The sequence below is a fragment of the Ceratotherium simum genome, chromosome 19 (assembly GCF_057802395.1).
Source record: "Ceratotherium simum simum isolate JZ-2026a chromosome 19, ASM5780239v1, whole genome shotgun sequence".
Lineage (NCBI taxonomy): Eukaryota > Metazoa > Chordata > Mammalia > Perissodactyla > Rhinocerotidae > Ceratotherium > Ceratotherium simum.
Genome location: NC_141918.1, coordinates 45,859,159 through 45,885,861, shown reverse-complemented (window position 1 = coordinate 45,885,861; position 26,703 = coordinate 45,859,159). Strand labels below are relative to the sequence as shown.

The following is a 26,703-nucleotide window of genomic DNA, read 5'->3' as shown; positions in this document are numbered from 1 at the left end:
GTACAAGCATAGAAAGTTGAGTTCATTTATTCTAGAAGCTTCTTTTTAGATGCTTACTGTGCCAGGTGCCACATTAGGGCTGGATCTAGATTTATCTGACACCATCTGCCTCAATGTAATTACTCCACTTCCTTTTTCCTATTCCCCTCTCAAAAACAAAACAAAACATTTTTAGAATCATGCCACTTTGTTACAATGAGGCAATTCTAATGACTCAATCTTTCCGTAGCATCTTTTATCAGTATCTTAAGTGGTGTGTGCTTCTAAGTGTCAGGAGAGAGCAATGAATTATTACCCAAGGCTTACATGAGGCACAGATAAATCCAATTTAACAAGTAAAGACTTTACTTTGTGAAAATATGCTTCCTTAGGTAGGTAATGTTATAGATGTGGAAATAGATACCTACAGAAAGTAATTCTTTTCTTTTATATCGATTATAGAACTTTACACTTGTCTGATGTTCTTTTTGCAAAGCCCTCAGGTTTACTCTATTCTATTATTCAGTTTTCTATATTTTGTGATTAATATTAAAAATAACTATAAAATGTGTAATATGCAAAAAAATGAAGAAAACAAAACTCGCTTGCAATTTCTGTACCCAGAGAAAACAATGATCAATATATTGTTATAGATCCTTCTGGTCTGTTTTTCTATAAATTCATCATCATTTGTCATCCATTAACTTTCTGTTTCAACCCTCTGTGTGTTTCCCGGATTACTTCTCTGACATGTATGGATTTACCTCCCACCTTTAAGCAGCAATTTCCGGGCCTTTCACCTGAAATCTAGGCCCCTTGAGACAAATCCACTGGGCACGTCAAAAACATCTCCAAACACAAATTCTTATTATCTTCCTTCTTTCTTCTTGAGTTTTCTAGTTTGTCAATTCTGGACTCGGTTCTTTTTCTCCCTTACATGGTACATTGGTCACTAAATACTGCTGTTTCTATGAGAAAATCTCTCCTCAGGGAGCCCCTCCTCCTCTGCCCCCGTCTCGACCAGCACAACCTGCCTTCAGGCTCACTTCCACCCACTGTCCCTAGATTTATCATCTTAAAATACAGAGTGAGTAGAGTTGCCCCAACAGCTCCACACTGACTATGGGATAAAGTTCAAATCATTAGCATGGCTGACAAGATCCTCCCATTTTAGTGTCTCTTCCCCCCAGACTAGAGCCACCAAAAGAAGCCGTGAACTGGAACTGAGATGACTTGAGGTCTAAGGCTCCACCTAGTGGTACAGAACAACATCCTAAGATGGAAATCAGGGAATATGCCACGTCAGCCCTATGAGATCAATGGAACCTGCAACTCAGGTGTTTGTCACCTACAGTCCGATGTGAAAAGGGACAAGGAACCCTGGAATTCAATGGCCCACCCAGTGGTTTTATCTAAGCACTGGATTCTCCTAAGGAAATGCCCCAAACCTCCCAACCAGTTGTTATCATCGCCATTCTTGAGAGAAGATGAAAAGCCATGATGACATCTCTTTACTTATGGCTACTAGATAAAATCACAAGATAATTCTGACCCAACTGTTGTCCTATTGCCTCTTTCCTTCCAGAATTTTCGTGGAACTCAAATCAAAACACGGGTATTCATTCATCTATGTATTAATTCATCCACTCAATGCACATTTAAAGAGCAGCTGTAAAACTGCAGAAACTACACAAAGCTAATAATACAGGGTCCAAGTCACGACAGCCTGTAAATAGAGAAGCAGACAAATAAATCCATGATGACAATGCAGAAGGGAAGTCTAACTTGGCCAGGGACAGGGAGGGCTTCCTGGAAGAAATGATGATTGAGCTGATTTTGTGAAGTCAAGTGAGAGACAGTTAGATAGAGTAGAGTGAAGGTATTATTTCAGAGGCAAGGCGTTACACACGCAACAGAGGGCAGCACATTGAAAAGCTACCCTAATGCAGCATCCACAGTTAGCACAGCATCATGACTAAAAAGAAACCTCAGTGGATAGGACACTATCAGCCTCCTTCAGGGAAACCCCCCAGAGCAAAATGTCTCCACTTTAAAATACTTCTTGAGCAGCAGTAAAGTAAGGATGAAAAAAAGATAATATTTTAAGCTGCACAACTATTAAAATCACACATTTTCAAATGTCCAGTGTGTACAAATCATAAGTAAAAGAAGATGTGAAACGCATTTTTCCTTAATCTTCTTCCTCTTTTTGGAAATAAAGGATGATACTCAATCCTTTAAATTTCAAGAGGAAGTTTATTAATCACACCCTCTGTCAATAGGTTGACAGTTACACCTTTTTATAAAATACTGAATGGCTTGAGATTAAAAGCATCCACTAAGCTATGTAATACGTGATATAATCCCCTTAGCCCACTGGAATGCTCCAACCACACGCTTTCCACTGCAGATACCGCACCGCCTCTGTTGGAGCAATGTCAGCAGAGCCGCACTTATGACCACCCTAACGGCAGCCCATTTTATCTTTGATGAGCACTGTTAGAAAGTTATATTGAACACAGAGGCAAGATCTGTCTCCCGGTAACTGTGGCATTAACTGGGACCAAGTTTGGGGCCCTCTGGAACGAGTCTCAGCCACGAGCCCACGTTTCATACACTATATTGCAGTTCATTCTCAGAGACCCCCTCAGTCTTCTCTCTAGACTAGCAATCTTGAGTACACTGTAACCGGTATGCCACACCAAGTTTTGACACTGGTTCCCTTCCTTTGCATCCTCTTTTGAACATACATACTCCAGGCCTGCATGTGATGGGAGCAGTAGGTGTGAGATAGCTGGTCCAAGTACAGCGGGATCATCGCCTCCATCCTGCTGGATATGCCACTTTTGCTGATGCAGGGTCAGATGAAATGGCTATTCTGAGAAACTCTCTAACACTGTGGACTCATTTTAAGATTCCCCTTAACGAAAACTCCCAAGTCGTCGTCTTTTTCGTAACTGACAGATGCTAGGTCATGTCTCCTCCATTTTCTATTGCTAGCTGATGCCAAAAAGTACAGGCATTTCTATCAACACTTTTATGGATATGTCTATATACATTAAGAAAGATATTTCTCATATAGGAAAAGTGACCATTGCTTTGATAAATATTTATTAGCACATACTCTATGCTAGGCACTGTGCTAGATGCTGGGAACATAAAGTTAAATGAGACACACCAACATGATTTCATTGCCATCCCTTTACACAAGGCTGTGTATATAAAGCAAGGGCCATTGGCACATAGCAGCTGCTTAATAAACTGTTACTATTATTATGATTACACATTATAGTCTTTTCAAAATTACAGATTTTTAAAATGAAAATATCACAGTATTGCCACCAATACTCACCAATACTATAATATCTCTTTAGTTCTGTACGCCTGATCTCCTTTAACTGATTATTTTTTCTCTTTTTTTTCTCATCAGTAATATAGTCCTCTTCCACAGCAATGTTGCACTTGTCTTGTTCTAAACTGACTGTAGTAGCATCTTCTTTTCCAGTGTGAGTCCTGGTAGCAATGGCTGAGGCTGTCTCTACATTTTGTTTGGCTTGTTTTTTCTTTTTCAGTCTAGGAATGAGAAAAAAAGGAAAAACATTGGAGAAATGATTTGCTAGGAAGAATTATTAGTTTCATGGTCTTGGGCTTTGAGAAACTGATACAGAAAACACTCTCCTTAAATTATTGTTAATTACATTTTCCTGTTATTTTTTTTTCTTTTCCAATCACTTAAAAATTCTTAGGTGGAGACCTATAGCTTTTCCTCAATTTTATATCCTCAATACTTACGTCTCAGAAAATTACTGTGAAATGCTCTAGGCCTGAGGAGAAACTAGATTCTTCTATAGGCTATTTAATGTTGAGTATTTTTTATCAAGATATACAGCTACCCTACTAAGATGCCATGTTTGGACTCTTATATTTAAAAAAAAAAGAGTTTCTGGTTTTTAATGGTATCTTTGGACTAGTGAGCAAGCACACTTGTAAAAAAAAATGCTTTATAATTGGCTCACATGCTGAGTATAAAGGTTTGGCAAGGTATGACATGGTTCAGGTCTAAGTAATTCTTTTCCTTTATACATATGATAGTCCTACTGAAGGAAGAGTTGCATTTCCTAAGACAGAAAATGCCACGATGACAATATATAGTTGTCATTATGATTGCTAATAGCTGATACATCAGTTAACATATTTGCCGTTTTCAATTCTTTACTCCTGAGTTAAAGATGTATAAGAGATAAAGTTTATCACAATTCACTGAAATCCAGTAATTCAAAATATTGTCCAATTGATGTAGCACTTTAATTAATTGATGTGTCACTCTGTACTTACTAGTCCTTCTTAAAAACGTTTTTACCTTCCCAGAATGTAAAGAACAAGGGTCTTGGCCTCTACTATAGTGGCAGTCTGCTCACAGGTAAATATGTTTTAATTAGGACCCTTTCCCCTGTCCTTTCTATCTAGGCACAGCCACCTCTCTCTCACACGTTTATTTCCTTTGCTCTGTTGAGCATCTATACAATTTGATGTTGGACAAGGATAAGGAAATACATGGGGAGAAAAATGAGATAACAGTAGGATAATACAGGGACTAAGGTTTCATTTTATGCTGCTTTGCTCTGTGATGTTGGACAAATCAATTTAACAGTCTGGAGAGGTCCCTCGCTGAGGCTTGGCTATCTAACAAGGTCTTTTATCAGGACCAACTGAGATAATATATGTCAACATTTAACACAAACAGAAGCAGAAATAGTAAAATATCCCATAACACAATCATATAATGACATGAGAACTAAGCATGGTGAGAAACATAACACATTCAGCTTTTGAGAAAAAGGTCCCATATTTCAACAAAATATTTCAATTAGCTATCTTAATGTTTACTCGCTAAAAAAGAATTGAAACAAGCAAAACCACAAACCAAACCAAACTGGAGACTCATGAAAAGGAATTATATTCAGTCAACACATTTTTATTTTCTATCCTCAGATTTTAAACTGTTTTTTCTGGTAAAAGAGCAGGTGGCTTTCTGTAAAGTTGAGTTAGATAACGCTCTTAATAAAACAATTTCTCTCTTGATCAAGATTACTGTAAGAGGCTGAAATTCATATGCAGTAACCTAAACATCGCACAGGGATCAGCTCTTCGCTTAGGGAGGTCTATGCAAAGAGCTGATTTCTGCATGTGAAAGGCTGGCTGTGGATGTGCTGATCTTGTTCTGATATATCGGCTTATCAAAAACACGCTTGAGATGAACCTTATTGTCCACTTCTAAGAAAGGTTCCTTCTAGGAGGAGGGAAAAGAGACATCAAAAATTAGTTCTGTGCAGCTTGAGGTGTGTTGCTTCTCAATCTTCTGAATTTTTCCACTTTAAGTTGATTTAAATGTCCTCGTTTCATTGTCCCCATGATAATTAAACTCACTCAGATCTAGGGCACATGTTTTGATGAACGGCAGCACTGTTTGGGGACATCTCATTAGACTGATTTTCACACGTGGAAATAACAAAATGGGATACATTGTTTTATTCATTTTCCTCCTTTTCCACATGGACCATTACTGTCAACACATAGAGCCAAACATAGTGGTTATTTCAGAAGAAAATGCTAGAAAATAGCAATACCAAACTTGTTTAACAGAAAACAAGGTACAATTTAATAGTCCACTAATTTTACCATCAGCTACGTCTTCTTGTTTTGACTAGAGTACTCATGAGTATTTGTTTTCCTAGAGGTTACCAATATGACTGGAACATTCTGATCTTGCTGCTGGAAATCAGACGTGAGTTCTGGGATCCCACTGTAAAATCCTTCCTTCAAAGCATGGAAATACATTTTTAACATCTTTTCTAAGGGGGAATAAATGCCAATCTGATGGTATAGCTAACGCTCTTCAAACATTCCTGTTTAGGGTTCTTATCTTTTAGGCCTTCTCTTTTGTTCCTCAAGTCAGTATCTATCATTGTTAGACAGTCTCACAATAGGGTTTTGTTATCATTAAATTAAGGTAAACTGAAAACACAAGGTTATACAAGAAAATAAAGTCCTTTTATTTCACCTAAGCTTTTTTAATGACCCCAGATGTACACATTTATATGGTGGCCTAAAAAAGTACTTGGCAAATCATCTTAAACAGATGAGTGACTGGAAATAATGAGACATATTTAACATTTGATTGCTGTGAATATAAATTAAAAAAAAAAACACCTTTATTTTGTGCTGCTACATTTGTCTTGCTTTCAGATAGATCACATTTACATAAAACAAGTGTTTACTACTCAATCTTCTTTCACTATTGTAACCAAGCCTTGTCAATTCTCTCCATAAATCTCTCCCTCTCAATTTCACCTTCTCTTCTTCATCTCTGCTGCTGCTGAATCATTTCAGGCTTTCATCATCTCTCTGCCTGCACCATGTTTTACATATAAATAATTATTTTTTGTTTTATTATGAAAAGAATACATGTTCAAAATAGAAAATTTTGAAAATGCAGAAAAGTAAAAAGAAACACTTAAATGAAATGCTCATACTAAGAAGCAGTCACCGTCTCGGGGAGATAATGTGAAAGCCAGAAGACAGGGGCAGTTACACTAGCCAGACCTCCCTCAAGGGCAGAGGAAGCAGGCCGTGTGGCTCACCATCAGGATCCTGAGCTGCTGCTTTGTTCCTTCCCATAAAGGAATATTAAAGGGATTATTTTGGAATCTCTTGCTGCTTTACATTAAGATTGAGTGCACTTACAGGACACACGTATACCTCATTTTTTCCCTACTAGCATCCCAACCCCAAGTTAGCAGACTGAAGAAAGACATAAGGTGATGCTGCTAAAGAAATCATTTTTATTAGCTAAATGCAAACTGTTTCCTCTGAAGCTTTTTCCTTTACTGAAGGAAGTGAGTTCAGGGGACTGGCAGCAATCAGAGCCAGGGCCTTGAGCAAGTTCCTTTCTTTGTCTCCACAGAGGTCTCTCCTGTTGCTTGCTGACATCGAGTGAAATGCAACACAAAAGGCACCAAAAGATGAGATAAGGCACTAGAGGACAAGCTTCATGAGGGCAGGGATTTGTCTAGGTTTTGTTACACTCCGTAGACCCGAGCCTATGCATGATACACGTTAGGTACTCAATACATACTTCTTGAATGAATGAATGGATAAACGAGGTTATGTTCTGATTTGGTTGAGATCTGCTCTCCCAGCCTGTGATCTCCTACAAATATGCCATTTCACAGTCTTCTCTGATAAGCAGCATGTTCCCAAAAATAAACTCCCATCTCCTTATTTAGATACTTGATTTGAAAAGAAAACTATATATTAACCACATATAATTAAAAATGTCTTAAACTATAGACTTCTTTAACTAATATTATGTTAGTAGTTCTATATGACTCTTTCTTTAATTCCATAATTTGAGGTCCATGAGTTTCTGTAAAAAGTGCCACAGACATAAATATCTAGCATGGCATTGTTCAATTTGGTAGCTGCTATCCAGCCACCTATGGTTACTAAATTTAATGAAAATCAAATAAAAATCTAAAGTTTAGTTCTTCAGTTGCAAGAACCACATTTCAAGAGCTCAAGAGATTCAAGTGCTAGTGGGCACTGCACTGGACAACCCACATATAGAATACTCTATCACCACGGAAAGTACTGGACAGCACTGACCTAGAGCTACCAATTCAACACTTAGCTCTATTAGCAAGAGATTAGAGGGAAGGGTAAAGATAGAAATCATTTAAGACTTAAAGGCTTATTGAGTATATGCATAGAATATGTCTACAAGCACACACAAAAAAATTGGTAAAGTGAGTTTCCAGCAAAAGAAAGTTAATAACCAGTGGGAAAGAGAGAGTACGAAAAATTACTTTTCATTGTATTCTCCTTTGTACCTTTTGGATTTTATACTACATATAAAGCTAGTCAAAAAAAGTTTTTTAAGTATTTAGTCTTTGAAGTCTCCTTCCTACTGTAAGAATAATTTAACACTCACATAGAGTCAAATTTAAAAGACTGCGTTTTACATTTTGAAAAAGATTATTATGACAAGTTTGAAAGAGTTTTCTTCTAACAGCAAGTACTATTGAGTTCACTAATGAACCAGGCACATGCTGTGTACTTTACAAATATTATCCTGTCCTCACAAAAGCCCAACAGGGTAGGCGATCTTATCTCTGTGTTACAGATAAGAAAAGGAACGCTGAGAAAAATTAGGGCCATTTCCCAAGGTTACAGGGCACAGTTAAGTTGTGGAGCAGGAATTCGCAATGCTAGGTTTGAGCCAGTGGCCACAGGGCCTCCCAGGTCCTCTCCAGAAAGTGTACCACAGCATATATGAATATCTCCACTTTAAAATAAAATCCACTGGACTTTGGAAGCTTTATGAACTATTTTGGGGAAACCCCCCTGGCAAGGCAGTGGGCTTCAGTGGAGAACATGCTCACAGAAAGGAAAGATTTAGTTCTGGACTTGGCTCCCTGTGTAATCAGTTGTGACCCTCTTTGGAAATATGATAAACTTTCCAGGACTTCTAAGATAAACAAAAGCAAGAGGCTGACATGACTTTCAAGGTCCTGTCTGGCTCTAACCGTTTACATTTGGCTGAGATTAGGAAATGTGCTAAAGCTGTTTTGAGGTTAAAACAAAAACAAAAAAACACTTTTAAATCCAAACTCAACCTTCCCCAGAGTCTGCACTTCCCTGCACTCCCTCACATCTGAGGACATTTTCCTTCCACTGCAGAGTTTCCAGCCCTGGGAAAGTCCAGAGTCCAAGATAGAAACACTATTCATATACAAAAGACGTAAAAAACAAAAAAAGCAAAGAAGGTCTGCTCTACGATTTGGAGCTAATAGCTCCATGAAGAAAAGTAGAAAATGTCAAAACTGACCAGCTGTGAGAGCAATATAGTCTTCTTTTTGTTTGTTTGTTTTTAAATTTCCTTAAGCGTACCCCTTGGTGTCTCATTTCATAGAGGTAAAGAAAGGATGAGCTGTGGTCTGTGGAACTCCAGAGAACATGTTAAGAGATGTGAGGAAGTTGTAGAATAATAAACGTTTGTTTAATATAACTTTCTAACAAAGCAATCCAATAATGGAACTGGCTGCTTACAAAGTAGTGAACTCCCCATGACTGGAAGTATTCAAGCAGGTCAGGTCCACATTCTGAGCTCCAAAACCACATGTGACAGTGCTGCATATTTTTTTTGAGCTATGTTGACATAAAACATTATATTAGTTTCAGGCATACAACTTAATGATTCAATATTTGTATATATTGTGAAATGATCACCACGATAAGTCTAGTTAGCATCTATGACTACACATAGTGAAAATTTTTTTGTGTGATGCGAACTTTTACGATCCACTCTCTTAATTTTCAAATATGCAATACAGTATTATTAACTATAGTCAACACGCTGTACATTACATCCCCAGAACTTATTCATTTTATAACTGGAAGTCTGTACTTTTTGACTAGTTTTATCTATTTCGCCCACCCCCCCATATATTCTTCTTTAATACAAACATTTCTCCACAAATTGCCTCTGTAGGTAAATAAGAGTATTAACGTATAAGACGTATATGTAATACTATTTCATGAAAAAAGTTATAGAACAGCATTATAATATGACCTTATTTTTGTGTAAAACAAAAAAAGCAAAACCCTCCCAAACCAACAACTATCCTATTTAGATGTATAGGTACATAGGTTCAGACGTATAGGTATGGGAAAATCCTTGGTCACTTGGGAAGGAGAGAGAAGAGGGGCAACTTTTACTTTACGTTTATATAATTAAGTGTTGAATTTTTTGTACAGCAAGGGTATATTACTTTTGTAATTATAAGGCCAATAAATTGGTAAAAATTAAATATCTGCAGCTATGGCAACATTTCGCTAAGTTCCGTTCAGTGGTTTATTCTCTCTCCCGAGTCCCCTATCACAGTGAATTCTCGCTCACAGCACCTTCTCTATCCCGCAGAGCTGGTCTGTCGCCCTCAGGGGACCTTCTCTTGGCTCTAGTTCTTGGCTGTTTCACTGCAACCTTGTCATTGTCCTGTTCTGACCTCCAGAGTCCAGGCTGCTTTTTCCTGGTTACCTAAATCCGACTCTTGCCATTTCCAGACTCAGGGAAACGGGGGCCTTGCCAAGGAAGGAGCTCACCTGTGGGCCAGAAACATCTGCATTTGAATCCTCACTTGTTCTGTCCTAGGTGTGCGTCCTTGGGCAAGTTACTAAATCTAAGCCTCAGGTGCCTTGTCCCGGAAATGGAAATATGGCCTTGGGTGATTTTTTTGTGATGATTAAACTAAATAATACACAGAAAGCTTACTTTTACTATTAAACACAACGTGTGCCTGGTTCCCAGTAAGAGTCAATAACAAGAAATTTCTGCTTTGCTGTGCTACAGTGTTGTCATTACCTGGGGATATCTCAGGGTCCAAGAAAATGAGGTAACAAATGAAGCAGTATAACACAATAAGAAGATTAGATTCCAGATATTATTCTAGATCTGTCTAGACTAATCTAGATAGGTAAAATTCTAGATATTATTGTGTGTACATTTTATTTTTCTCACTGTACAAAAACATTCATTTTATTAACTCTGCTATGAATTTAGTCACCAGTACAAAGCTATTTATTATTTTTAGAAGAACATCACTTCTAGTATTCCACTTCACTTTGTGTTTTCATAAAAGGAAGATCAGTTTTCAGTTTTCACTGCAAATTCCCAATTGTGATATATGCCAAATAAAATCAAACTTAAGGCCAAAAGGAGAAAAATAGTTAAAAAAACAAAACAAACAAAAAAACCGACTCACTTGATGAAAATTCTCTCTTGGAATTATAGTCAAATAACACCAAAAAGTTTAGAAGTCATCACTGGAAAAATCTGTAGATGAACCTGATTCTAGCGCCACCCTTTGAGATGCATATTCTTTTTTTCGCTTTGTCTAATTTTGATAATGAGATTTTTTGCCCCCTAAAAGAATTCGTCAGTTAAAATGGAAATACTGTGGTTCTAAAGAACCAATACAGTTAGAAAAAGAGATCTTTCGGCTCTGAGTTCAATAACTAGCAATATATCCACACAGGTGACGCACGCACACGCACGCACACACACACACACAATGGAATTTCCCTTGGCCTCAAGAAACAATAGCATTCTAATAAAGACCACTAAATAGAATGCCAATCAGGGACAAACCACAAAAATTTCCCTTTCTTAGGATTTCTTTGTTCTAAGTAATGGCGTCAGCAGATCTTAGGGGACTCTGGCAATCAAAGTGCAGGTGCCAGGAATGGACACAAATTGTCACCCTTTCAGAGGAGCCTTGGGGTGGGTTCATCAGGGACATTTCGGAGAACCTTACGTGCTGCCCCCAGTACCAGGATGACAATGGCACTGCCACAAAATGGACGTTTACTGTGTAGAATGTTTGCCTTGTGATGATGAAACAAGACAGGCTTTTGTTGCATATATAGATTGCCCGTGTGGGAGTCTGGTTCTTTTTCTAGAAGTCAGGACGCTGAGTCATAGCTTCAGGGAAATCAATGGTCCTGGCTACAACCTGAGGGAGCGAACCAGAAAAGGGACCTTGCTCCAGGTGCTCAGAGAACTGCGTTGTGCTAAGAGTAATCAGTCAAGTTCTGTCAATATAGTATGTAAATATTAGGAATTTTACTGCTTATCCATCAAGAATAAGCTGTTAAACATGGCAACACAGAAGTTCATCAAAACCGGCAAAAACCCGTTAAGAAGTGACAAAGTATTTGGAAGTTTTCAAATTCCCTTTTGCTTTACAATGGTATTATGTATGTTGTTGATTTAACTTAATCTAGCTTAGCTCACTGGCTATATTAGTTCCCTATGGAGGAACAAATATACCACAAACTCGGTGGCTTAAAATAACACTCATTTATTCTCTTACTGTTCTGGAGGTCAGAAGTCCGAAAGCAGCTGCAGGGCCGTACCTTCCGCAGAGACGCTCTCCTCACCTCTTCCAGCTTCTAGAGCTGCTCTCCCTGCAGCCCTCCTCCATCCTCGCAGCCAGCAGCGTAGCATCCGGCTTCAAACTGCCTTCTCTGTAGTCAAACCTCCCTCTGCCTTTTTTTTTTTTATTGCAGTAACACTGGTTTATAACATTGTATAACTTTCAGGTGTACATCATTATATATCTATTTCTGCATAGATTACATCATGTTCACCACCCAAATACTAATTACCATCCATCATAACACACATGTGCCTAACCATCGCTTTCTCCCTCCTCCCTCGCCCCTCCCCCTCTGGTAACCAGCAATCCAATCTCTGTCTCTGTGTTTGTTTGTTGTTGTTTTTATCTTCTACTTATGAGTGAGATCATACGGTATTTGACCTTCTCCCTCTGACTTATTTCACTTTGCATAATACCCTCAATGTCCATCCATGTTGTCACGAATGGCTGGATTTCATCGTTTCTTATGGCTGAGTAGTATTCCATTGTGTATATACACCACATCTTCTCTATCTATTTGTCCCTTGATGGGCACTTAGGTTGCTTTCAAGTCTTTGCTATTGTGAATAATGCTGCAATGAACACAGCAGTGCATGTATCTTTATGCACTGGCCTCTGACTCCTTCTTATATGGACACTGAGCCTGCATTTAGAAGCCCACCCAGCTAATCCAGGATCATCTCCCTATCTAAGATCCTTAACTTAATCATATCTTCAAGGTCTCTTTTGCCATATAGGTGACATTCACAATTCCAGGCATTAGGACCTGGATATCTTTGGGGGTAATTATTCAGAATACCACACTGGCTAAATTTGTGTTTGTGTTATAAATAATTGTAAACTGAGCATTATATCACTGTAGGGTCTTAGTTTCCCATGTCCAAATTATGACTAGGTCTACACCATGTATTGTCTATGTTGCTTGAGAAAGTTCCCTGCGGGCAGTGACTGACACTAAGCACATACTTCTAAAGAAAAACCAAAAAGTTTATTCAGGACTATCCTGAAATCTCAAGATGCAATGGAAATATTACAGACATGAGCTTTCATTTTATGTTGGGTGACTTCAAAATAGTCTCTTGGAAGCAGGGATATTGGAAGGAAAATTTTAACAGATAGGATTTCTAAGGAGTTAAACCTTATTTTCATATCTGATCACTTCAATCGTCACTGAAATCAGTTACTCATTGTTTATGATCAAAGCTAAAGAAGTCTTCCAAATTTTTTTTTCTTTTATTAGAGCTCCTTAGTATGCTCAGAAATCTCTTTTTTTGTCAGTTAACACTTTTAAAATGTTTTTTACTCAAAATGAATCATATGCTCTGACTCCCCCATGACTTTTACGGAAAACAGCATTGGGACATATTTCAATGACATATTTCAGTATAACAGCAATATATTTCAGGGACACAATTCTTCTGGAGAAACAGAAAAATTTTGATTTCTTGAAGCCATTTCAGCAAAACAAGGAAATAATGAAAGCATAGCTATCTTGAAATTTTTCAAGCAGAAATACAATGATGCCAGGGATTTTGTTCTCAGATTTTAACCTACTACCCTGTTAAATGCTTAAACTATAGAAACATGGAGGAAAATAAAGGCTAAAAAAACACAGTCCTGAAAATAATCAGGTTAGTATATAAATTAATGCTCTCCTGAAAGTCTAGGGAGTGAAACATAACATTTATGATCAGCAGAAATGGCCTGCTGACAGAAAACAACTATGAGTGGTACAAAATTATAAAATGCTCTAACTCAACTTCTCTCCCTCCTTGCAACTTTTAAAATATATTCTAATAATTTTTAACTGCTTTTGAGCAATTTTAGACACACATATACTTATGATAATGTTACTTCAATGTCATAAGCTAGACATGGCCTCATAATTCATCCTGTCATTATAGGTACTTTCAGAAAGAATAACATAATATTAGGTATAATATTTTAAAAATTATTTTGGCAGATGCTCTCAATTTAGTTGCTTTACATCCAATATGTGCATTCAATTTCTTAGAGGTATTTTTTTCCAATTGATATATACCAGCCATATCCTTCGGAAGTGACGTTGCTCAAAAATAGGATTGCGGGGCTGGGAGACTAGTAATACCTACTTTGAAATTTTTCCTTTCTAAAATTAGTGTAGAACTCCAGGGTAATTCATTCATGTGTAGAGGTGAGCCAAAAATAGATTTGTGAAGAGAAATTCTGGCCTTGCTTTGGTATTTCTGAGGGCACATATCTAGGGCGATGACCATCCAACCACATGGCAGTCTGGGTCAGGGTTTTCAGAAAGCCTCATCAGTGGTCATCTCTCAAGTGTACTAATTTTCTCTTAACCAACCAAAAAGGACACCTGTGGTATAATAAAAAATAAATATTTGGTCTTAGTCCCTCCCTGGTTTCTGGCACAGAGCTCCTGAAACACTTGAATCTCCAGAGTGATATCTTTTGTATGTTAGTGAGATGACTCAGTACGTGTAGGGGGGCTATGGCCTAGATGGCTTCAGGATAGGGGCTCGTCACCAGGAACACCAAGCCTTGATTAGAAGCTTGGAACTTTCAGTCCCATTCCCAGACCTCTGGGGAGGGGAGAGGAGCTCGAGATTGAATTCAATCACCACAGCCAATGACTTACTCAATCACGCCTATACAATAAAATCTCCATAAAAACCCTTAAATGACAGGGTTCACCGAGCTTCTGTTGGTGAACACATTGAAGTGCTAGGAGGGTGGCATGCCCGGAGAGAGCACGGGAGCCCTGCACACTCCCATCCCCATTCTTTACCCTATGCATCTCTTCCATTAGGCTGTCCTTGAGTTATATCCTTTATCATAAACTGGTAAAAATAAGCAAAGTGTTTTCCTGAGTCCTGTGAGTTGTTCTAGTGCATTATCAAACCTGAGGAGGGATCATGGGGACTCTCAAATTCATAACCAAGTTGGACAAAAACATGCGTTCACTGGGGATCTGGGCCTTACGACTGACATCTGAAGTGAGGGCAGTCTTGAGGGACTGAGCCCTTAAACCTGAGGAGTCCGACACTAACTCAGGGCAGTTAGTGCCAGAAGTGAACTGAATGGTTGGACACCCAGTTGCTGCTGGAGAATCAGAGAATATCAGATGCTATACGTTGCCAGAGAATCAATCTCGAGCGCAGCAGAGAAGGCAGAAGGGAGACTGATAAAGACTTGTACAAAAAACACGCAGACTACCCCTGCCTCTGATCGGAGATAGATGACTGAATGCCTGCTAGCGCGTTCTGCTTGGCCCATCAGGACTTTTTAAAAATCCAAATGACTGAATGATGAGCATTTAAAATGGGGACATTTCACAAGAAAAACTGGATTTCAGGTTCATCTTGAAGAAGAAGAAGATACAATATTACTGGTCTAGGGCCCCACACGGCAAAACAGGATGGAGAAGAACAAGAGCGGCTTCCCTCCTCTGAAAGGGCATATGCCGTCCAGTCACCACTCTCTTCCTTCCCTACAGTGCCCGATGCCTGAGGGTGGCAGTTACCACTCCTCATTACTCATTTACATCACCACGTTGGTCTTAAGGTCACTGTTTGCTCCAGAAAGCATAAAGTTTTATTCTTGGGTCAATTTGGATCATCAGAAAGCTGCAGTCTTGCACCATACTGTGCTGGCCCACTGCAGGCTATCTTTTACTGAGTCATATATTGGCATCATGTCCTTCCCTTGTGCCTTTGCTGCAATAAATTGCATTTATGGATGTTGTTAAGGGCATTACCACTACATTTTTTAGTGTCCCTTTTATATAGGACATGAAGTCCTACATAATTTTAGAGTTAAGGGCTAGGAAGGGCTCTGTCACCTGGGGAACTAGTACGTGCTCTCCTCATGAACAGGGAGAACTATGGAAAGGAGTTCCTTTATAACACTGGCCATGGAAGTAGTTCTGAGTCAACTAGACAACTAATAGCACGCAGTTTAGTGTCCAACTTTTCATCCCTATTTGTATGTTCCTGGTCTGGACTTTTAACTTTTAATTAGCATTTTATAATTTTTTAAAGGCAACAAAGAGAAATACATTGACACGCAGATAACCTCAGCCTCATTGCTTGTGCTGTCTCCTCAGGGAAACTCTGGGTCAGAGTCTCAGATTTTGCCCTTTGCCTGGTCTGAGCTTATTAACACAAATGTGAGAAATGAATTAGGAGGAGAAGAAAAGTGGAAAAGGACATATGGTGAGAGAGGAAATAGAAAAAGGCACATAAAAAAGAAGTGGGAAAGAGGAGGAAAGGTAAGGACATGAGAAGCTACACTGAGGGGATTTGCGGAGAACTCTGTGTAGGTGTCAAGAAGGAGCGAGTCTGGGGAAATAGCTGACAGCCACATAAAAGGTCAGAGAGATGGGGAAAGAGGATTTTTTAAAAGTCCTGTTATATGTAATGCATTTACTCCCCTCTTGGATGTTTTCTAAAAAGTGAAGTAAATATTTGAACTATTTTCAATTGTTTTTTCTGTCATACTTATTTCTTTGAAGGTAACTTAATGCTGGGACATATGTGTAGTTTTTATAAGGTGCCTCAAATCTTTTTAGAATAAAGTGGGGCATGAACGAATGAATGAAAAAATAAACAAGAAAATGAACAAACTTCAGTCCTGGAATGATAAAGCAGGCTAATGATTAGTTGAGTTACCCATGTCAGATTTCACAAATTGATAAAATTCTTGAATCTAACCATCTCACATATTAAAAAGGACCAATATCTCAAGTGAGATTATTCCATGCCCTTACAATGACAGGAATCAAACTTCACTCAACACTAACCTACTAATTTAAAGAATAATATAGGGTGTTTTAAGAGGGACGACTACCCTGAGACCTAACAATTCCCCCACCATTCGAATACCTGCCCATTTCTCCCCAAAAAAGAGAACTAGACTTTCCTATCATTAAGTCTTCTTCATACCTAATACATCACTTGGCACACAGAGGTGAGAGAGAGTTCATTATATGTCACTAACTGAGTAATCAAACCACCCTCTACAACAGCAGTCTTTTTTTTTTTTTTTTTTTTTTTGTGAGGAAGGTCAGCCCTGAGCTAACATCCGTGCTAATCCTCCTCTTTTTGCTGAGGAAGACTGGCTCTGAGCTAACATCTATTGCCAATCCTCCTCCTTTTTTTCTCCCCAAAGCCCCAGTAGACAGTTGCATGTCGTAGTTGCACATCCTTCTAGTTGCTGTATGTGGGACTCGGCCTCAGCATGGCCGGAGAAGCAGTGCATCGGTGCGCGCCCGGGATCTGAACCCGGGCAGCCAGTTGCAGAGCGCGCGCACTTAACCGCTAAGCCACAGGGCCGGCCCCTACAACAGCAGTCTTTACCAAGAAACTTACACTTGGATTTTATTACACTTTCTTTTTGATTTTATAATACTTGTTGATAAAAGGCAAGGTAATTTCTCATAGATTTGCGTTTATTTATATAGTTTTAAGTGTTCTGATCTCAAGAATTCCTTTTAATTTTAATTCACATTATAAAGCTCTTTTAGACCTTTATAATATTGGAATAATAGTCATCCAAATTTCCTGTGGATTTCCATGTTCCTGCAGTAAGCCATAAGAAAACTCAGCTGGACTGTCTTTTTGCTGAGATTAAAGAAGGCTTCTGAAGAAAACCAAAATGTAATGATAATATTTCATAAGGTGGGGGAAAATAAACATGTTTTTGACTATTACTGAGACTTTCTGCAGGGAGTATATTAGCCACAGCTCAAATGCAAGTCAAATGAAGGAAAGTTTCATTGCTGTTTATATGGATTAGGGCAAAGAAGCTCTAATCAATAAAAAGCAAGGCTCAATATTTAACCCATGTATGCATTTCAATTTCACAGTGGCATGGGCAAAAACTAAAATTCAGCATTTATCAACTATTATATCCTTGGTGAGACTGCTATACACACAAAAAATAAGGCACTCTTCATCAATATGTTAATTCTTCTATATTCAGCTATTGTTTTAGGAAACTTGTGATGTTAAAGAAAGCAGTGAATTGAGTTTTCAGAATTCTACATAACACTGTCACAATATTAAAAATTCTAAAATGGTAAAATAATAATTTAAAATGATAAAATAATTACCTAATCTAATAAGCAAATTATGTTTTCTAAGAAGCATAAATCATAAAATCTCAGGTAAGAAAACTCCTTAAAAGTCATCTCATCAAATCATCCAACGACGGAATTAACTACTATATTTACAGACTCTTTCAAAACACTCCTAGAAACTCACCGAGACTCAACATATATCATTCCTCTTTTTAAAAACATTAACGCTGTGCTTAGTTCAGTGTCTGGCTCACTACAGATAATTGTAGTAGACTTTCACTAGTTTCCCTACAATCTTTTCCTCCTTGCTTTGACATCAAGGACCAATTTTCAATAAATACACCCTGCCCCCACTTTTAATACCACATCTTGGTAGGGCTCCAGCACAGCTCCAGGATGAAATACTTGACCCAGGCCAATCGAGCACTGAGGCCCCTCTCGGACAGCTGCCCAGCTGCAGTGATTACTCCAAGAACCAGCACATGATCTAAGCTGGTCCAACCAGAATGCATCTCAGGATGTGAGTAAGCTACTGGCAAGCACGCTCACTTTGCCAGCTGTTGCACAAGGGAGATCCTGGGTTAGCAATGTTTAGCAAGTAGAACCTGAGAAGGTAGACAAATGACTGGAAGAGGTTAAATACAGAGAAACTGAGTCATGATGACATTATTTGGGCCCCAAATCCAGGCATTACTGAAGTCAAATCTAAAATCTAACCTGGGACGTATAAGTGATGTGTGCCAGTAAATCCCCCAACCCCTTTTCTCCCCCTAAGCTATTTTCATCTGTTTTCTGTTACTTTGCACCCCCTGCCCCAAAAGGGGAAGAGATTCCTCACTATTATGGAAATTTACATGCAAATGACCCCCAAAATGTAGATTAGCTGAGCTGGGGTTGGATGGCAGCTGGGAAGTTGGCCATCTTCGTAATGTGACAATAAAATGGACGCCAGTTGTATCTTGAAACTAGATCGTATGTCTACAGGACTGCATTATTAGGGGACTTGAGAGAATTTTTAGGATTCTGTAGTAAACTGTCTACTTCTTTTAGCTTTCTGTAAGGTCTTACAAGAAAGAGACAAGCTTGGGCTGTCACTAACCTGCTGAAAGCAGAGCCAGATGAAAATACAACTCCACTAAGAGAAAACCTTTGTTTGTGGCTTGCAACAGCTGAGTGTCTGGTGACAAGGAGTCTTGCAGAGATGGGAAAGCCAAATTATCGGCCCCAAACTAAAGTTAGTGTAAGGAATATAGAGAACTTTGCTCTAGTGAGATGAGCATCTGTGAGAAGCTGATCTTCCTCAGGCCCCTCCCAAATATCTCCAGTCATTCCCTCTGCCAGACACACGGGATGAAGGCTCCACTGCACTGACGCAGCTAGAATACAGTCCAGGGCTCCTTAGAAGCAAATAAATAGTGCCTCCCCAACTCAGGAGGGTTTTTACTTAGGCCACTGGTTTTTACTTAGGCCACTGGTTTTTACTGCCCTGAAGCAGAGACTAAGAGGGTAGCGCTACTTGGAAGACTACGGAGATGGGCTGAACACCAACAGTCCACTGCTGAGGGACCAAAATTCCCAAGCCAAGTTCGGTCTCCATCCAAAGACCACGGCTCAGCCAAGTCTGTGGTTCTGGTTACTAGCCTATGGTGTTTGGCCAATGAAAATAGAATTAAAGCCTGCTCAATTTTCAAATGGAATTGTATTGCCAGAGAAACTCCTAATTTGTCAAACAAATGGACTTGTAATTTCTCAACTCCAAAAGTAATCCCTAGGTCCCCAAATCTATGCCATCAGAAAATGGGCTGCTAGAGAAGTCCAGCTCCCAGCCGGGCTTCCCCTCAATGCTGTAGGACAATGGACAAGAGTGAGCCACTTTGAGTAGAACTGGTGGCTGCCCTCAGTGGAGTGGGGAACCACTCCACTACCAGAGAAGGGAGAATCTGCCATTCCTGCCCTGTTCAGCAAGATCGGGTAGGCGCAGCAGACCGCTGGCCACCGGTGCTCCTTCCCAAATGGGAGTTTTCACTTCAGTCCAGTCAGGGTGACGACTCTGAACTGGATGACTGAATGAGCTACCAGGAAACACTCTTGCTCTTTCCTCCCCAGGGAGATAAGAGGCTGGAGCTGTGGCAGTCTTCCTGTCACCACATAATGAGAGTCCAGAGCCACCCAGCTCACTGCGGGGTCTAAGAATGAAGGAGACACAGGGCTGAGAGATGGAGTGTATGAACCCCGAAGTCCACTGTTCTTAATGTCATGGCTCCTCTTTGAGATGTTTTTTTCCACTTGCATCAAAGGAGCACTAACTGATACCGAAAACAATTATCACTTATAAATAAATAAACACCACTTATAAAGTTCTTGGTTATGCTGAATGCCAGAATTTGCCTCTGAAATTTCCATCCATTGGGTTGACTTCTCCCTTGTTCCACAGAGAACTGAGATTTCTGCTCGTCATGGCAGGACTTTCAGAACATGAAGCTGATAGCAGGCCCACTCGACTAAGTTTTCTTCTTCAGGCTAAATACCTCCAGTAGCTTCCCTTTCTCTTCATACAAGATACGTCTGCGTTGCTTTCAAATGAACACAGCCCAGTGCTGCAGCGTCTCGTCGGGGCCTGAGCAGGGAGGCATGGAGCTCTATTATCCTCTCCCTCGAGATGACACTAGCTGTTGAGGGCTGTTACAGCACCCTCTCCAGAGTGGAACAGCCTCTCAGTGAATACTGGTGACTGGTGGATGGAAAAAACAAATGGAGGAAGGAAGGGAGGAAGAAGGGAAAGAAGAAAGAAAAGTAAGAAAAAAGACCGGGAATAAAGAAAGAAAGACAAAAAGGCAGGAAAAGGGAAGGAAGAAAGGAGGAAGGAGACGCTGACATGGACCAAGACATCCCCAAAGCTGCAACTTTTTAAAAGCATGTGTTTTACGGCAGAATGGCAACATCCCACAAAAAAAAGTCTTTGTAGGAGTGCAAGATGGGGCACGGTCTTCGGAGGGCAATTGGGGATAACTGTCAGAAGTTTAACTGTCCTCAGGCTTTAATCACTGCTAGGAATTTACTCTATAGAACTGTTTGCACAAAAACAGAAATATATATAAAATGCAATTCAATGCAACAATTGTAATAGCAAAAAACACGGAGTCATCATAAAAAAATGTCTACATATTGCATTAAGCTAAAAAAGAAGGAAGTTACAGAGCAGTAAGAATCTATTTATGGGGTTAGGGGAGGAAACACGATTATATATGCATGAGTACTTCTTAAAGGACAGATATGATCCTATTACCCAGATTACCTTTGGGGAATAGAAATTGCAGAGAAGAGGGGGAGAAAAGAAGGTCAGAAGACTTTAAAAATCATTTACCCTACACTCTTTTGCACTGTTTGAATTTCTTATCCTTATCACTTGCTATTGTTTTAAACCATGAAAAAGGGTGAGCCTCTGCCATGAGTAAACACTGTATCCTTTCTCGTTACCCTTCTGTTCCTCTATTCTCTATTTTTCGTTTTAATAAGAACAATGCTTCAGTGTGTAGTTCCCTTGACTCGTTAGGATTACCAACTCCTTGGTGGCACAGGATCACACACTCATCCCAGGAGCACTGCTGTCACAGAGCCACTGGCTTCAGGAAATGCCCCACACAGGATGCAGGAGGGATGGAGGGAGCAAAGGGCCAGGGGTTAGGAGGCCTCAGTGGACATTTTCCAATTCTGGCCTCACTTGACCCCTCAGCTGCAATCAGCACTACTGACTAGATGTTTTCTGGCTTTCTTGCACCACCCCCTTCTCATGTTGAGAGGCCTCTCCATCTCAATCCCCTTGTGTTTGCATCCCAGGAGGAAGGCCACAGGTGGCTGGGAGGCGGTGCCCAGGTGAACACCCATAAGACAAGATCAGAGAGGCTGGCAGAGGCTGAAATACATAGGCTTTGTACCAGAGTTTTGATTTTATTTTGAGGGCTACGAGAAGCCACTGGAAGATTTAATCCAGGGGATGAGATGATCTGATTTGTGTTTTAAAAATTCTTTTCTGGCTTCTGTATGAAGAATAGATTGTAAAAGTGAAGGGTGGAAGCTAGTAAACCAGTTATAGGCTCCAGCAGCAATCCAGAGAGAGATGGTGGTAATTAGGAGAGGAAATGGACAGATTTAGGTTATGTTCTGGAGGTGAAGTCAGCAGGGTTTGCTAGCGGAAAGTGAAGGAAAGAAGAATTGAAACCAACAACTAGATTTTTGGTTTAAGCTAATGGGTAGATGTGCTCACTGTGATGGGGAAAATTAGGGATAGAGCAGGGTTGGGAGTTCTCTCTTCTCTCTCCTCAGAAGACACATTGCCATGGCTTCCATTTTTATTCGTAAGGGAATGACTCTCACCTTTATACTCCCAGTTCAGAATTACGCTCTGAGCTTCTCCCCTGCATATCCAATTACCTATTCCACTTCTCCATGCGCCCTCCTCACAGGCACACCAAATTCAAGATGACCGAAACTGAGCCTGTAGTTTGCCTCCCCCAAATCTGGTTTCCCTGAGGTGTCTCTATCTTACAGGAGTTCCACTATCCACTCAGCCCTTTAAGTACAAGCCTGGACCCTGGATCCTGCTCCATCTTGATCTCCACATTCCACTACTGCTGTTTCTTGTTGATTTTTCCTTCTGCCTTTGTATACGCTGCTCCCTTTGCTAGGAATGCGCCCCATCACCCTTTACCTAGTTAGTTCCTATCATCCCTCAGAGATCAGGTCAAATGTTACTTCCTCATGAAAGCCTTCCCTGATCCTCAGACATGGTCGTGTCCCCCTGCTAGTCTCTATGCTGTCATCTACTTCTTCTTTGTAACACTTGGCAATTGTCTAATCGAATAATTACTGCTGCAACTAGTTGTTTAATATCTGGTTCTCCCAGGTGAATGTAAATTCTATGAAGGAAGGGACAAGGTCTGTCTCAGTCATCACTGTATACTCAGTGCTTAGCACAGTAACCTGGTTACACGACAGAAGCAAAATATACATTTGCTGAATGAATGAATGAATGAATGAATGAATGATGCCCTAACTAGCCACTAACTGACCCTGGTTAAATAACAACCTCTTGACTCAGTAACTCCTCTCTACCAAGAAGTTAGCTTAAGTAGTTTTTAGAAAGGTAGTTTCTTGCCCTAAATGTCTAGAAAAATAAACAAGTAAATAAATAAAACTGAATCATATGGGGATTGATTATTCAGAGAACAAAAATCTTAATTATGTCTTATTAAATTTCTTAGAATTTTTTTATAGCTGCAGAGGACTAACTATCCTAGGTCCACATGAATTTAATTATTATTTATATTTTTAAATCACTTTAATTTTATCTAGTGATATTTTCAGACACACAGATAAGTGTTTCAGGAGAACTTTCCACGGTTAAAGCCAAACATTTACATTTATTAAAAACAAAAACAAGGGGCCAGCCCTGTGGCCTAATGGTTAAGTTCGGCATGCTCTGCTTTGGCGGCCCGGGTTGGCGGGTACAGATCCCAGGCGTGGACCTACACCACTCATCAGCCATGCTGTGGCAGTGACCCACACATAAAATTGAGGAAGACTGGCACGATGTTAGCTCACGGCTAATCTTCCTCAGCAAAACAAACAAAAAGCCACTCACACGTTTCTTTTAATACTCTCCCACTCTGTAGCAAAGTACATCTTATTGTTAAAGATTCTTTGTCATATCTTAATAATCTGCCCACCAAATGCTTTTGCGTGCATTATAATTTTTTTAAAATAGTGAAAACTTCATGGCTTAGCATGCCAGTTTTTTAAAAAAGGTCCATGATTATTTCTCAGAGGAAACAATTCTGTAGAATCAACAAAAAGGAAGAAAAAGACAGAAGGAAAAAGGCCGTACTTAATCCAGGAGCCACCCTAACTTCTCTACAGGAGGAAGTGAGGGCGGAACTGAGTTTTGGAGGGTTAGGGAAGGTTAGGGCAGGCTCTGGGGCTTGTCTTAAAGCTGCACCTGCTAAGCAAGCAGACTCCTTTATTAGGATCCATGTGTATGTGGGGTGGCACATGGGGAGTGCTGATGACAACGGCATTGGGGGAGGGACTCAAGCCTCCAAAGCACCTCCTCCTTCCACCCTGACCAGCACAAAAGACCAGCCCCACTTACTTCTAAGAGTTTTAGTGGTCTGCCTCGCCAACTAAATGTTTGTGAGTAGATGTGTGACCTTCACTATAAGCACATTTGTCTTTCTTGATTTCTGCTTTTTCCTTAATTTCTCATTTTGTCTTCCATGAAGTTCAACTATGAGGATCACTATGTATGACCTCAAATTAATAAATCACCAGGTTTCTAGGGCCAATAGTTTCACTCTATGGTAATACAGATTGTAGCAGACATGTTATTTTGAAAAAATAAATGCTTCATTAAACACAATTTCTAAGAAGTTGGAAAATAATTTATCTAGGATGCAAGAAAGAAAATTATTCTGAGGCTCCAGAGAGAAATTGAAACCTGTAACGGGATTTTGGTGGGCGGAATATGTGACAGGGAGAAAGAAGGCTCAGAGAACAGGCTATGCTGTCACACAGCAGGGTGATGACATCTGGACTAGCCCAGCTGTGGAAAACAACGGCAGCTGAGAGATCCTAGCCATCCTTCACGAGTCCTGTCAAAGAACGTGCCATTCGTAGCAGCACTTCCTCAGGAGGTAAACTTGATGCTGAGTTTCACTATAACTGGTTGTGAATTTTGAGCAGCCCACCAACCAAAGATGACTAAAAAAAACCTGTGAACTTGTGAGCACCTTTGGTATGCTAGACCCTTATAGGCCACAACTGAAGGCTCTTTACTGACCAATGACAAACAGGACTGGTTAAAACCAATCGTTTGTGGGCTTACGGACTCATTCCTTCTACCCAGCATGCAAACTTCAGTCCTTAATTAGCATATTCAATGAACTGTGCATGTTCTCTTGCCTCTCAAGTAATAAAATTAATTCAGTGCTTGTTTTGTTGATCCCTTTAATAGTTAAAAGAAAAAGAGTAAAGTATTTGGGGCTCCCTGTCAGGGGGGATGAAAGCAACCCAATTTGACCTGGTAGAACTAGTTAGGTTTAGCATACAAAATGACAAAGTAGCAGAGAACCCCGTAAGGATTATCTCAACCATCAGTCAAGAGTAACTTGTCCAGGGGCCGGCCCCGTGGCTTAGCAGTTAAGTGCGCGCGCTCCGCTACTGGCGGCCCGGGTTCAGATCCCAGGCGCGCACTGACGCACCGCTTCTCAGGCCATGCTGAGGCCACGTCCCACATACAGCAACTAGAAGGATGTGCAACTATAACATACAACTATCTACTGATGCTTTGGGGAAAAAAAAAGGAGGAGGATTGGCAATAGATGTTAGCTCAGAGCCGGTCTTCCTCAGCAAAAAGAGGAGGATTAGTATGGATGTTAGCTCAGGGCTGATCTTCCTCCCCCCAAAAAATTAATAAAATAAATAAATAAATAAAAGGTACTTTCTTTAAAAAAAAAAAAAAGAGAAACTTGTCCAGACACATGGTCAAGGGATTGATCCCCAGTGGAAGAAACTGAAATGATTCTCTAGTGACTCTGAAGTTCTCGGCAGGAATCGCATGGATTTGAGTTGTCGATGATGTTTTCCCCTTACCTTCCAGTTGAAGATTGTGACAGTAAATCAAAAGGAAGATGTGAAAGAACACAGTAAATAGTGCAAAGGAACAGACCCAAATGATAGGTTTCTCTCAAAGAATATTAGGAATCTCTCAGTGTCCCAGTCACATGCAAATTCTATGCACTTTTACGTGTCCGTGCATCTGCACACGGTCTTCCCTCTGTGTGAAACTCCCCTCTTTCCTCCTCTCTTCATGGTATCTGAAGACAGCCCCAAGTCACCTCTTTTATGATGTCCAGGCTCTTTTACAATGGTTTCTTCTGCCCTATACTCTCAGCACTTGGCTAAGAGTGCTGAGAACCTTGGTTCCAGTATTTCTTCCCTTGTTACTAGTTTATAAGCATCCCGTTATTACACCAGACCGTGCATGCCTACAAATGTTTGCTGAGGGAAAGGACAGACGAGTATCATGTCACGGCCAGAGTCTCAGAGGGAAATGGCTCAAGAGGGATGATACGTTCTTCTAAAACAAATTCTGTCCATCACAAATGAGCCCGTGGATGAGGCAAAGCAGAAAGCATCTCAAGAAATGAATGTGTCCTGACGAACTCACGTTTTCAGTGGGCTCGTATAAGGGATGGCAGAAAGGCACAAAATGAAGCTCCAACAAAAGCAAAAAGCGAATGACAGAAGCCCGTAAGAACGACAGTGGGAGGCTGAAGCTCAGAATGAGCAGAATTTTGTAAATAATGCAAAGGAAAAAGTAACAAGGAAATTTTAGGGATGGTTAGAGGATGGAGGCAAGAAGCAACAGGCTCCCTGCCTACGGCACACTGGGTGAAGTCAACTTACAAGAGAGAGAACGCAGACCTAGTGCAATCCGATTTTGCAGCTCTGTCAGAGAGACTAAACGAAAAACTAGAAAGTTCAGCTGAAGCATCCTGGCTAGGAAGAAAATGAAATCCAGGATTAAGTCTCTAGCCCTGTAAGAAGTAACCCCCTGAGTTGTGGAACCACTTCCAGTAAGCTCTGATGAATCAC

The 26,703-nt window shown here is 40.1% G+C and overlaps 1 protein-coding gene across 4 annotated transcripts in view; it reads right to left on the bottom strand.

The window, feature by feature from the left end:
* Positions 1 to 26,703, bottom strand: part of NCOA7 (nuclear receptor coactivator 7) — a 150,945-nt gene that overhangs the window by 84,326 nt on the left and 39,916 nt on the right. For all 4 annotated transcript variants that reach the window (XM_087444053.1, XM_087444055.1, XM_087444057.1 and 1 more), the window contains one exon: positions 3,332 to 3,552. In XM_087444053.1, coding sequence (XP_087300179.1) covers positions 3,332 to 3,552 — 221 coding nt within the window. The remainder of the gene's footprint in view (positions 1 to 3,331; positions 3,553 to 26,703) is intronic.